This window comes from Punica granatum, chromosome 6 (assembly GCF_007655135.1).
Source record: "Punica granatum isolate Tunisia-2019 chromosome 6, ASM765513v2, whole genome shotgun sequence".
Lineage (NCBI taxonomy): Eukaryota > Viridiplantae > Streptophyta > Magnoliopsida > Myrtales > Lythraceae > Punica > Punica granatum.
The window spans coordinates 3,613,997-3,626,510 of NC_045132.1; the positions used below are offsets into that span (position 1 = coordinate 3,613,997).

Consider the following 12,514-nt stretch of genomic DNA (forward strand, 5'->3'; position numbering starts at 1 on the left):
TTGTAGAAGACATTCTATCGCAATTCAAGAAAATCGTGTATTAAATGTTATTTCTTCTTCTAACAAGTGCGTTTTTCGACTTGTATTCTCCTCCTGTATGAGGATTAAAACTTGTGCATTTTGTTAACACGACTCGTGTCATCGTGACACGTTTAATACTTTCAGTTCAAGCGTTTAGTACTTCAATTCAAGTGTTTAGTATTTTTGATAATCCTGATTAGTACAAATGTTTTTTTCTTCTACTTTCAACTTAAGTGTTTAGTATTACGATTGAAATATTTGCTGCGTTTGAATTGTTAGTGTGATTTTAGAATCATGATTTTGATTTTAATTTTGATTTTGATTGTGGAAAAAAACAAATGAGATAATATTATAAATTTAACTTGGGAAACGTGTATTTTTGTTGTGTAGTGTCTTGAGTTAAAATCAAAATCACGATTCTAAAATCGGTCTAACAATTCAAACGGGATATTTTGTATAATCTATCACAAATATTAAAAGTACTAAATAATTTAACTAAAATATTAAACGCATCATGGTGACACGAAATCATATTAAAATTTTCCAAAACCGTGTTACTGCCGAGCCAATAGTTTGTTTTACCTTTTCCTCTCACCAATTTGCCCTGTTTGGATTCCCAAACAATTGATTTTAACTTTAACTTTAACTTTAACTTTAACTCAACACACTATACAATAAAAATACACATTTCCTAATTCAAAAATTTTAACTTTAACTTTAACTCAACACACTACACAACAAAAACACACGTTTTCCAAATTAAATTTATAATCACATCTCATTTGTCTTTTTCCACAATCAAAATTAAAATCAAAATCAAAGTTTTAAATCTGTCCAAACGTATCATAATATTCTACTTTTCACTGGAAAACAGATATTTTTGTTTTCCAGTTTTCTATTTTCCCAAAAATCTCCCACCAACCCCCCCAGCAGTTCTCAGATACATTCAAATACCATTATAAGCATATGCCTCCCTATTTATAGCCTCTCTCTCTGTCTCGAAAATCTGTGCAGTGCTCGAACCTCGGAACCCTCTCCACCTCCATTCAAGAGGTAACCGGACCACCCTGCCGCCGCCGCCGCAAATGGCCGCCGCCGCTCCCCACTCTCTCCTCCTCCAGAAGCCCAACCCCGGCACGGCCGCCTTCACCAACCCATTACCTCTCACCCCCACTGCCCACCTCGCCACCAAGCCCCTGAGGCCCCTCTCCATAAAATGCGCCGCCACGACCCACCAGATCCAAGATCCGCCCCACGCCGCCCAGCCCCGCCCCCAGGACCGCGTCTTCAACTTCGCCGCCGGCCCCGCCACCCTACCGGAGAACGTCCTCCTCCGTGCCCAGTCCGAGCTCTATAACTGGCGGGGCTGCGGCATGAGCGTCATGGAGATGAGCCACAGGGGGAAGGAGTTCTCCTCCATCATCCAGAAGGCCGAGTCCGATCTCCGGGCCCTCCTCGAGATCCCGGCTGACTACGCCGTCCTCTTCCTCCAGGGCGGCGCCACCTCCCAATTCGCCGCCGTGCCCCTGAACCTGTGCTCGCCCGACGACCCCGTCGATTACATTGTCACCGGGTCGTGGGGCGATAAGGCCTTTAAGGAGGCTCAGAAATACTGTAAACCCAATCTGATCTGGTCAGGTATAAATCCCGACAATCCCATTGAGATTTTGAAAATTCCTTGGCAAGTTTGTGATTAAATTTCGATGCTTTGTCCTTGATCTGCACAGGGAAGTCCGAAAAGTACACGAAGATCCCTTCGTTCGGCGATTTGCAGCAGAACCCCGAAGCTAAGTACCTCCACATCTGCGCGAACGAGACTATTCATGGAGTCGAGTTCAAGGACTACCCTGTCCCGAAGAACAAGGGCGGGATCTTGGTTGCGGACATGTCCTCCAACTTCTGCTCCAAGCCCGTGGATGTGTCGAAGTTCGGTATAATCTATGCCGGGGCGCAGAAGAATGTTGGGCCCTCAGGGGTGACCATTGTGATCGTGAGGAAGGATCTGCTCGGGAACGCCCAGGGGATCACCCCAGTGATGTTCGATTACAAGATCCACGCCGACAACAACTCCCTATACAACACCCCGCCGTGCTATGGAATCTACATGTGTGGGCTAGTGTTCGAGGACCTGTTGGAGCAGGGCGGGCTGAGGGAGGTCGAGCAGAAGAACCAGCGCAAGGCTGAGATCCTCTACCGGGCGATCGACGAGAGCAAGGGGTTCTACAGATGCCCGGTGGAGAAGTCCGTGAGGTCGCTCATGAACGTGCCCTTCACTCTCGAGAAGTCGGAACTGGAGGCGGAGTTCATCAAGGAGGTCGCCAAGGAGAAGATGGTGCAGCTCAAGGGGCACAGGTCCGTAGGAGGGATGAGGGCTTCGATATACAATGCGATGCCTTTGGCAGGTGTGGAGAAGTTGGTTGCCTTCATGAAGGATTTCCAGGCGAGGAATGCTTGAACTTTGTCCATCTGATCTGGGCCGATTCGGGTCGTACGTTAGATCGAAGCCCTTAGTGCCATTACTAGGATTGTTAAATTTGTGATATTGACATATGTTGTCTTTATTTATGTCTTTGATCTGCTGGTTTCTTTATGATTCTTGAGGGAATTTTTCTGCTGTCCGTCATGATTTAATGGCAAAATACGAGGGGGTCTATCGGGGGGAATTTGAGTGAATAAATGGAAGAATCAGATCGGTTAACATCGGTAGTGGGATGGATATGTCTCTCAGGAGCATTTGTAGTTTATTACAATTCAAGCATATCCCTCATTGTGTACTGTTAATGGAAGAAGAAGAGGCACATGATTGTTGATGGAATCTTGTGGCATTGCAGAATCCATGTATGAGTCAGAATAAAAGAGAATCTTTTATAAAGGGTACAAAAAGTTCTACGGATGAGAATCGAGCTAGTTTAGAACCAACCGAATGCTATTGCACTGTATTTCCATTCTCGAATATGTTTTCTCCTTTTAGAGTAATTTTGTGATTGTTCACCTGGGATATTCTGAGTCTTGATGCTTTGAAAGTAGAAGGGGTGCCATTGACAAGGATGTGTACCGCACCATTAGGGCAGTGTTCATGGTCTTTTCCCTTTTCTCCATGTATATTTAGTGGAAAAGTGCATGGATGTGTCCTTATAAATGATGTGAGGGTAGTCATACGTGCTGGGACCATTTGAGACCAGAGAGAGGAAGTTATTTACAAGAAAGTAGCTCGAACTTATGCATCACTCGCCTACATCGGCCCACCGACTTCAAACCCTTACCGTTTGATCTAATTAAAAGCGGGGATGTTCTTCACTTCGTGAATCGGATTGTGTATGAACCTTTCATGACAATTGCGAGTTGATCTCACTGCTTAGAGGGATTCATGGATGGTCCATTTCATGGATCATAGAATTTCTCTTCAAGAGCCACCATGTACGATCTTGAATTTTGTTTTCATGACATAAGGTTTGTCCTATGCGTGTAGCTCAACCTCTAATGGTTTACTTGAATGTCGCAATGACGGGTTAGGTTAACACACTGTTTTTTAAGTTCGACATTAATTTGATTGGAAAGATCTTTGATGTGTATTGATCATACCTCACTTTCCTACCCTCCTTCACTCTTCTCCATTGTTTCATTTTCATTATGTAATTCCCCAAAAAAAAAAAAAACATCGATTTGGTTTTCTGGGCCTTGAATTCATTCAGATGCAGGTGCCCCAGCTAGTTTGTCTTTTTGGGCCTGGAACTTGGGGCCTTCTCTATAGTGGGCCAGGGTTCGGGTTTCATATAAGGTTTCTTATGTATTCATCTATTTAAAATCTCAATTATCCAACTTTTCGATTACAAATGAGGTCCATGAGTTTAATATATTGACATAAAAATTCTAAATATCTAACAAAGGGATACGGTTATTCTTCACTGGGTATTGAACTTGAGACTTCCTAACCGTTAGGCAAAAGGTGCGCCACTGCGCTAAACCTTTTCAATTACCTAGCATTTCATATATGACCACCTGTTCTTGCACAAAGGAGGTCCTTTCCCTCATATTCGACATCGACGACACCCTATGCTGCTTTTGTCATGCTTTTGAGGAATCCATCAATCACCTCTTTTTGCATGTCCCTTCTCTTCCGTTGTTTGGCTCTCCTGGATGTCCCATCGGAATTGCAACTCTTGGCAACATATCCGTTGTTTCTTGGATCATGCTTTTTACTGCCATTGAAGGTGCTTTGAGTGTACCCAGGGACGGCAAACATAAGTTTCTCACTCAAACCGTGGTGTGTCTAAATTACCTATGGCAACTTTATAACTCAACCGGGTTATCTTTCAAACAGCTTGATCCATCCCGAGCTACTCAAACCATTCGCAACAGATCGTAGGAATACAACACAGTATGGCTGCACCAATCCTTGGCTCTCTTTCACACTCACAAGGTCAACAGCCATCAATTGGTATACACTTTCAATGTGGCAATAAGGAATAACTCCTCTTGGCTCTCAGCACTCTGCTCGAATCACAAGGGCTCCCTCCTTTTCTTTTAGATGTCCGCTACGAGCTCCAATGACCCTACAAAATGGGAAATAGAGGCTTCTCACTTCGCTCTTAGATGAGCTCAATCGCTCCAACTTCGTCACCTGCTCCTTTCAGGAGACTCCAAGAACATCATCGACAGTTTAAGCATTTGCGACCCACAGAACCGCCCTCCTGCTTCTTCTATCATTATTGATATGCTGTCTGATCTTCTCTTTTTTGATTCTTGGATTGCACTGCATATTTGCTGTGCTTAAAACTTTATCACCCACGACATTGCCCAATACGCTGCATCTTATAAAATTAGTGATACAGTCCCCATCTCCTCCATGCCACCTTCACTTCTTTATAGGGATGAGGAGATGTAACATGGGCTGCAAAACCCTTTTGTTTTCCTTAATGAAGTATCCTTCAGAGCAAAAAAAAATCATATATGAAGTGACACTATTTTATTTGATCCAAATTGCAAGCGAAGGTAGGGATGAAACCGTGGGGAATAGCCCCTAAAATTTTGATGTCTTAAGGGTGTTTCTATGTTATTTCTCAGATTACAATGAAATTTATTTTATTCACCCGTAGTTCGAAAAGAAAATAGTCTTATTTTCAAGGACTTTGTTTCTTCTTAGTTCAAGCATTAACTCCTATTGGAGCAAGTTGCTGTGGGCCATCTGTTAGATGACAGGGAGTTGTTTTTGTTCAAACTCAGCATGTTCATCGCTTCTTTGCAACTTGGCTTTTATGGGGCTAAAGCGAGACGTGTTAGAAGACATTTGGTTTTAACACACTGACTTCTAAAATGACAACACTATTTTATTTAAATTTTTGTATGTTTATTTTATTCATCAACGGGATGCGAAACTTTTCTTTTCGTATTGTGAAATGTCCTCATGTAGAATTAGAAGTTGATATTTCCGACACAATTATTACATCGAATGAGATTGGCATGAAAACTATGAATCGTTATGGTAAAATACTCGATAATGAACCTCCGCGCAACTTCATACTAGAAAATTGGAAGGAGGGGGCGGCTAAGATAATATCTTCTATAGAAACTTCTATTTTCGAAACGCGTTTCTATTTTCCGTTGACTCTCTTCCACCCAATGTTCTGACACGTGGAAGAAAAAAAAAGAAAAATTCCCATTCACCTCTTCAGTCATAAATAGGGGTGGGCCGGGACGGCTTGGTACGATTTTTAGCGTGAATCGTAATTGTTCTTAATTTTCAAGACAATTTTACTAATTGTAACAGTAATTGAAATCAAATTAGAGGAAGAAAACCGTTCCAAAAAATAATTGATTTTACGGTTTGGTTAATAGAATCCAACCGAATATTAAAAAATCTTTAAAAAAATCTCAACTTATGATTTCATTGAGTTTCATTTGATCACATGCCACAAACACTAAATAAATCAGTTAAACAACATTTATTCATAAAGAGGAAGTTAGAAAAGTCTATCTAAAATTGAAAGTAAAAATTTTGTACTCTTGATCTCATTTTTGGATGTTCTATTAAATTAAAATTTCTAATTTCATATATAATATATATAATAATGTTATAAATATATATTCGGACAGTAACCGTAACCGTAACCGTAACCGTCTCTTAATCAATTTTCGTTTTGAAATCCCGAACCGAATATTTTTCATAACTGATTAATTCGGTTTTTTTTTCGATTTAGAACAACGATTTTGCGAGACGATTCGATTAATAAAGTTTTTTGCGCCAACCCAAATTATAAATAAAAAGACAAATGATTTCATGTTTATTCCCATTAAACAGTTTTTTAGACTTGAGTCTCGTAAACGAAGGAAATATATGATCGTAAGAATTTTTCTTTTTAATAAATCAACTTAATTCGATCTTGGATTCCTTGGTTTGAAACCGGCGGGCACTCAAAAGGCAAAAAGGGAACAGAGTTTCTATTGATTGCCCGCATTAACAGCGGGGCAATGATCCCGTTGTCCAATAAGAACGGTCGAAACCGAGAGGCGATCCCTACGCGCCTCTCAGGAGCCGCTATAAAAAGTCGGCGCATGTCTCTTATTTTTATCCCCTTTTATTTTATTTCGGCTCTTACATTTCCAAATTCCTTTCGATACTAAATTGTAAATTAAGATAGAAGTATCTTCACTGTGCCCTCCCAACAGTTGGTTCTCTTTTTAATTCCTCCCCCAAACTTATTTCTCCTTTTAATTTGTCACCAACGTTTGATAACTTGCTTAATAGTCGATCTAACGATGCCTTCGAAACTGCAGGCGTGAATGGATTGTATTGCTAGTTGGGAACAGGGGATAAGAGCGCCGATGCCTACAGAACCGCATGCATGAATTTATTGTGGTGTCAGTTTTGTAGAGAGAATATGACCATTAATGTATTTGAAATTGTAAAAACGAATTGAATGTATTTCTTGTCCACTTGAAAGAAGGAATTGGCCTATTAATGACTGTAAACATGAATTGACTGCACTGCAAACTTGAAAAAGCAAATAGTTGAACTTCACTTTGCAATTAAAAATTAGGATAATAGTGCTTATATGATCAAGCAACACATACTGTACAATCTTATTTGAAAATTGGAATGATGAGTCTTATATCATCACTACGCCGGCACATCTCATACAAACTATAGGTGGACATCTGAAATCTTGTTCTTCAAGAACATCTTTTAGAAAATACTTGCTTTCTAAAAGAACTAAATAGATGTGTTGTCATTGAGCATAAGCAAATCCAGCTGATTTGCCGAAAATTTCTAACTGAGGCCAAGCTCGAAGCTTGACCGGCTTGACTGGCTTCTCAACTGACGGTAAAGCCATTGATGTTGATGATTTCCCCTTCTTGCTCCTCAAGGTTGCTGAAGATGAGACCTTTTGGCCCAAGCAAATCATTCTCAACTTCTCTACCGTCACTGCATAACTGTAAGTACAAATGACAGTGTCTTATGTCTACGGGTGGCATATATTTGGGAAAAAGGGGAATCCGGAGCCAATGGTTACCTCGTCGGGATGCATCGTTAAGGCAGCAGAAGACACAAAAATCGGCTCGATCAAGTACTCGAAGATGAAGAAGCTTTGCTATGCTGTGAGTGAAGCTAAGAGGATGGGATTGGCAATTGATATATAAAGTAGAGGTGGCAAGGCCTATCCACTGATTTGCTGAAAATTTCTAAATGTTATAGTCTTATTCACACTAAACCAAGTGTAGTCCCAATGAATATGCAAAATATTCGCTTTTAATATGTCCTTATATGTCTGAGTAGAGTTTCACTTCTATTAAAATAATAACCTACTCCAGTATCGGACAATATCTATTATGAAGTGCATCTCAATTGACCTTAAGAATTCTAGTCTTCACGATCTTCTGTGATGGTGCTGTTTGCTACAATTTTGGCTTTGTTGACCACTTGAATATCGGTAAGATGGATAACCGGACCACAAGTGTTTGCTAAACAACTCTGCGCGTGAGGTCTAAATCGAGATTCATGAGAAGTTTGGGGAGCAAAGTGAAATTAAACTTTTACCTTTGACTATTCTAAATTAATTACATATTCCAAAATTACTGTCTCCCTCCTCTTTTGCTTTCTTTAGCTCTTCCATGGCTTCTCGCGTCGCATAACGATCAACGGCGACCTCTCTTCTCCTCCGGAAACATTCCTACGATCCGCCCCGAAACCGCCAATCGCAGCTATGGCCCGCCGATCGGTCGCCAAATCGCTCCTCAACCACCTCCTCTCGCCGAAATCGGAGCCCTGCTCCCGCTTCACGGCTTCCCGATCTGTCACCTACATGCCGCGGCCCGGCGACGGTGCCCCGAGGCCGGTGACGCTGATCCCCGGAGACGGAATCGGCCCCCTCGTGACAGAGGCCGTGGAGCAGGTGATGGCGGCTATGCACGCCCCGGTGTACTTCGAGAAGTACGACATCCACGGGGACATGAGCCGCGTACCACAGGAGGTGATCGACTCGATCCGGAAGAACAAGGTCTGCCTTAAAGGAGGGCTGAAGACTCCTGTCGGAGGCGGTGTTAACTCCTTGAACCTCCAGCTGAGGAAGGAGCTCGATCTGTATGCGTCGCTGGTGAACTGCTGCAACCTCCCGGGACTTCCCACTCGGCACGAGAACGTCGACATCGTCGTGATTAGGGAGAATACCGAGGGCGAATATGCGGGGCTCGAGCATGAGGTCGTTCCCGGTGTCGTGGAGAGCCTCAAGGTATGAATTGAGCTGTCCATAAAGTTGGTATTTTTATGTTTTCGGATTGCTGCGGTGTTTAGAGAAATTTTTTCATTTGTGTTTTTTTCTTTGGTCTTGTTAGTTTAGATTTCTTGAGCAGTTTCTCACAATTAGTTGTTTTCTCGAAAATTAAATCGGGCAGTTTTTTTTTTTGCTTCATTGTCGCGGAAAGACAAGAGTTGTATGGTCGAAGGCAAGGGAATTGAGATGTTGATGTTTGATTGTTAAAATCTATTAGCATCACCAAGTCTTGGCTCTTGGTCAATTGTTTCGAAAAAGGTCAATTACTTCCCGAGATACATTTCCATGTTGGCTTTAGTCTAGATGTCGATTTGTCTAAAGGGGGAGGAACTTTACGTTTGGCGATGAGAATGCGTGCAGCAGAACAATGCCATATATTTGTCGTGTGCATAATGTGTTTCTTCTATTCTAGGTAATAACAAAGTTCTGTTCCGAGCGTATTGCACAATATGCTTTCGAGTATGCCTACCTGAACAACCGAAAGAAAGTGACTGCTGTGCACAAAGCAAACATAATGAAGCTCGCAGATGGTTTGTTTTTGGAATCTTGCCGAGAGGTTGCCACCAGATATCCCGGGATCAAGTACAATGAGATTATCGTTGACAACTGTTGCATGCAACTTGTTTCAAAGCCTGAGCAGTTTGATGTCATGGTATGCTCTCTTGTATCTTGAAGCTTGAGCATAGGTTTCTTAATAGACCATGTCAACGTCTGTAATGGTTCTGCTGATCATTGAAAGGGTTAACTAAAAGATATTACATTTGGCAAAAGCTGGAAAATCAGGGAGTGCATATCATCCGAAGAGAAACAGGAATGCGCATTTCTAAAGTAAAAGATGATAGAGGACTTAATGGATCATCAAAATGCAAAGACGCTTTAAATTTCTCTAGGAGCACACCTTGACAACAAGAACTACGAGTCACGATACTTTGTCACAGAAACATTGATTTCATGTGGTCTGTTGCTCTAGTAATATCTCTGTTGTTTAGTTAAGATACTTCCAGAAACGATAATTCTTTCTTGCCAGCAAAAGGGTAGAAAATTTGCTCGAAATTGTTGACGAAGCTGTTACAACTGAACCTACAGCGTCTTAATTCTGAAGCTTATAAAGTAAAATACTAGTCATGATATTTTGTCACTGTGACAAGGATATCATGTGGTCTGTTGCTCCAGTAATAGTTCTGTTAATGTAAGATGCTTTTGGAAACGATAACTTTTTCTTTCCTGCAAGAAGTAGAAAAATTACTAGAAATTGTTGAGGAAGCTTTTACACCTCAACCTGCAGTGTTTTAATGCTGAAGCTCATGAAGTAAATATCTTAGGTAACGCCGAACTTGTACGGGAATTTGGTGGCAAACACAGCGGCTGGCATAGCTGGTGGAACTGGATTCATGCCTGGAGGTATATCTGAAGATTGCTATCACTCTATGAACTTCTTTGCAGTACATTTTCTTTGTTCTCCACCATAGCATGCCTTCTGAAAATTGTTTTATTTCATGATGATAGATGTTCCACTAAAAATATTCTTGTTATTGCTTCGACTGATATTCCCCAAAAAGTGGATCCTGCTCCTAGAAATGAGGAAATACGAGCTGGTTGGGAATTGTTTCTTTAGGTCATGCCTGGAGTACTCTTTCCATTGAATTTGTCTGGCATCGTGCAGTTCAGTGATTACCTATTTCTTGTGCTGCTCTAGCTTAACAGTAATAACTCTTCTTGAGTCACCAATTCAAAATTTAAAAGTTTTCCTAATATTAACTTGACCATTTCCTTTTCCTTTTAGAAAATTTCCAAAATCATAGGCACATTGCTATCAGAACCACACCTAGCGAATTTCAGTCAGGGTATGGGTTCGTAAGGTTTCCGACTGAGAGTTCGACTGTCCGGCTGCAGAGATTGACTTTATTTAGTGAATATAGAAACTTAGGTGGTGTTTGTTTCAACTTAATTAATTAAGTGCCTAAAAGTTAGCTACAAGCCTGTTGTAAGAGAAAATGAACATAAGAAAGAGGGAAAGATGAGAGATAAAGATCTAAACTACTTATTCATTAAGCAAAATATCACTTAATTCATCAAGTAGAAAATTTTGACTTAATGAAATTAGTCATTCTTCACTTATTGGTGCTCTTTATCTTTCACATAACTTTTCTCATCCTAACTCATTCCTCCTTTCTTCCTATACATTTCTTCCCTTAACTAATTAAGTTGTTAATATTTAAGCATTTAATGTATCAAACACCACCTTAGTTAAAAACACTAACCCTGACCATTGACTGTGGTTCGGATCCAATCGCCAGAATCACAGGCTGGTTCATCCAGTTTGAAGCAAGGTTGAGGCCTAAGTGGTTCTGCTTGACCAGTTCATTTGACATTTGAGTCCGCAGCCTGGTGTTCATTACTTTTCAGCTTGGTCTGCTTCTAATAACTGTGCCTTTGCCTTTTCATAGTGTTGAGTGTGTGCACATTCTGTATGCAGGAAATGTTGGAGCCGATCATGCTATCTTCGAGCAGGGAGCTTCAGCAGGCAACGTGGGGAACAACAAGATATTGGATCAGAAGAAAGCCAATCCCGTGGCCCTGCTTCTGTCTTCAGCTATGATGCTTCGGCATCTCCAGTTCCCTTCCTTTGCTGATCGGTTAGAGACTGCCGTGAAGCGAGTGATCTTGGAGGGCAAGTACCGGACCAAGGACCTCGGAGGAGACAGCACCACCCAAGAGGTTGTTGATGCGGTCGTAGCAAATTTGGACTGATCGGAAGGAAGATAAGACTGCACTAAATCCCTTACCTTCCCGCAAAGAATTTATTGACCGGGCAAGGATTCCTTTATAGCATTACCTCCATTTTTCGTATATCTCTCCATTGATTGTTTGGGATGCACTTCCCTCCATGAATTTTTGTTGAATAATCAAAGTGCAATTTGATGAACGAAATCGTTCATATTTAATCTTTGTATCTTTAAGGAGCGAGCTGTTTGTCCTCTTTTAACTTTCATAATATTCGAGAATTTCTTATCCCAAAAAATAATAATAAAAAAAATTCCAGAAATGACACGAGCTGCTGTTGTTTTTGCAAATTTATTCTTAGATTGATTGAAGTAATTCGTTTTGGGCCGTTCGAACGATGGAGCATCGGGCCACAGTGGTCTCTCCAACCAAGCCTCTCCCTTTGTTATTCCCAACTTATTGCATCAGATGCATTCAGCCTTATTTGGACTTAGGTCCGTCAGAAGAACAGGCAGGATTCCGAGCTGTGGTCATGAGTCGCTGTGCTACCGATCTCCTGAACACCACCGACTGATGATTTTCGAGCACTTAGCTCTTAAATAAGCAAGCAAAGCCACCAATCTCACCAAGCATTCAGGTGCTCTGGCTAAACTGCGTTCAGACTCAGATCTGTCAAACGCCTTGTGGGAGTTGTCACAACCCGCAATAACTGCAGCATGCCCTTTTCAAGCGGAGGCTCTTTTGACTATAAGGTCGATACGATCATGTTTCCGACATCGCATCAATCCTCTCGTAAGTGTTGAATAGAGCATGAGAATACAAGCTAACCAACATTGGTTGATTAGTCAAATTCCCATGTCATGAGGAAATTTTCCCGCTGCCATCAATTCAGCATCAGTTTCTGTGTAGCAAAAGGAAAAAACGACGAAGGAAATTGGTCACTTCCAAAACTCATTCGATGCAATTTATAAACTGTGCTTCATGTGAGTGAATTTAATCTG

General features: G+C 41.3%; 2 protein-coding genes across 2 annotated transcripts; both read left to right on the forward strand.

Annotated features, from left to right (window-relative positions):
* The first annotated feature begins 993 nt into the window (after window positions 1-993).
* LOC116211512 (phosphoserine aminotransferase 1, chloroplastic-like) lies at window positions 994-2,893 on the forward strand. The gene is made up of 2 exons (XM_031545941.1): window positions 994-1,659; window positions 1,749-2,893. The coding sequence occupies exons 1-2, from the start codon at window positions 1,107-1,109 to the stop codon at window positions 2,474-2,476; spliced, it is 1,281 nt and encodes a 426-aa protein (XP_031401801.1). The 5' UTR covers window positions 994-1,106; the 3' UTR covers window positions 2,477-2,893.
* Window positions 2,894-8,108: 5,215 nt separating this feature from the next.
* On the forward strand, window positions 8,109-11,756 carry LOC116211304 (isocitrate dehydrogenase [NAD] regulatory subunit 1, mitochondrial-like). Its single transcript, XM_031545624.1, has 4 exons — window positions 8,109-8,747; window positions 9,202-9,441; window positions 10,112-10,190; window positions 11,266-11,756. Exons 1-4 carry the CDS (start codon window positions 8,223-8,225, stop codon window positions 11,538-11,540), a joined length of 1,119 nt encoding a protein of 372 aa, XP_031401484.1. The 5' UTR covers window positions 8,109-8,222; the 3' UTR covers window positions 11,541-11,756.
* The last annotated feature ends 758 nt before the right edge of the window (window positions 11,757-12,514 follow it).

Bases quoted from the DNA above. Each gene is read 5' to 3' on its own strand.
- LOC116211512 (XM_031545941.1), top strand. From the start codon at position 1,107: ATGGCCGCCGCCGCTCCCCACTCTCTCCTCCTCCAGAAGCCCAACCCC. The intron at 1,660-1,748 runs GTATAAATCCCG...TGATCTGCACAG, and splicing joins ACCCAATCTGATCTGGTCAG to GGAAGTCCGAAAAGTACACG.
- LOC116211304 (XM_031545624.1), top strand. From the start codon at position 8,223: ATGGCCCGCCGATCGGTCGCCAAATCGCTCCTCAACCACCTCCTCTCG. The intron at 8,748-9,201 runs GTATGAATTGAG...CTTCTATTCTAG, and splicing joins GTGTCGTGGAGAGCCTCAAG to GTAATAACAAAGTTCTGTTC. The intron at 9,442-10,111 runs GTATGCTCTCTT...TAAATATCTTAG, and splicing joins CTGAGCAGTTTGATGTCATG to GTAACGCCGAACTTGTACGG.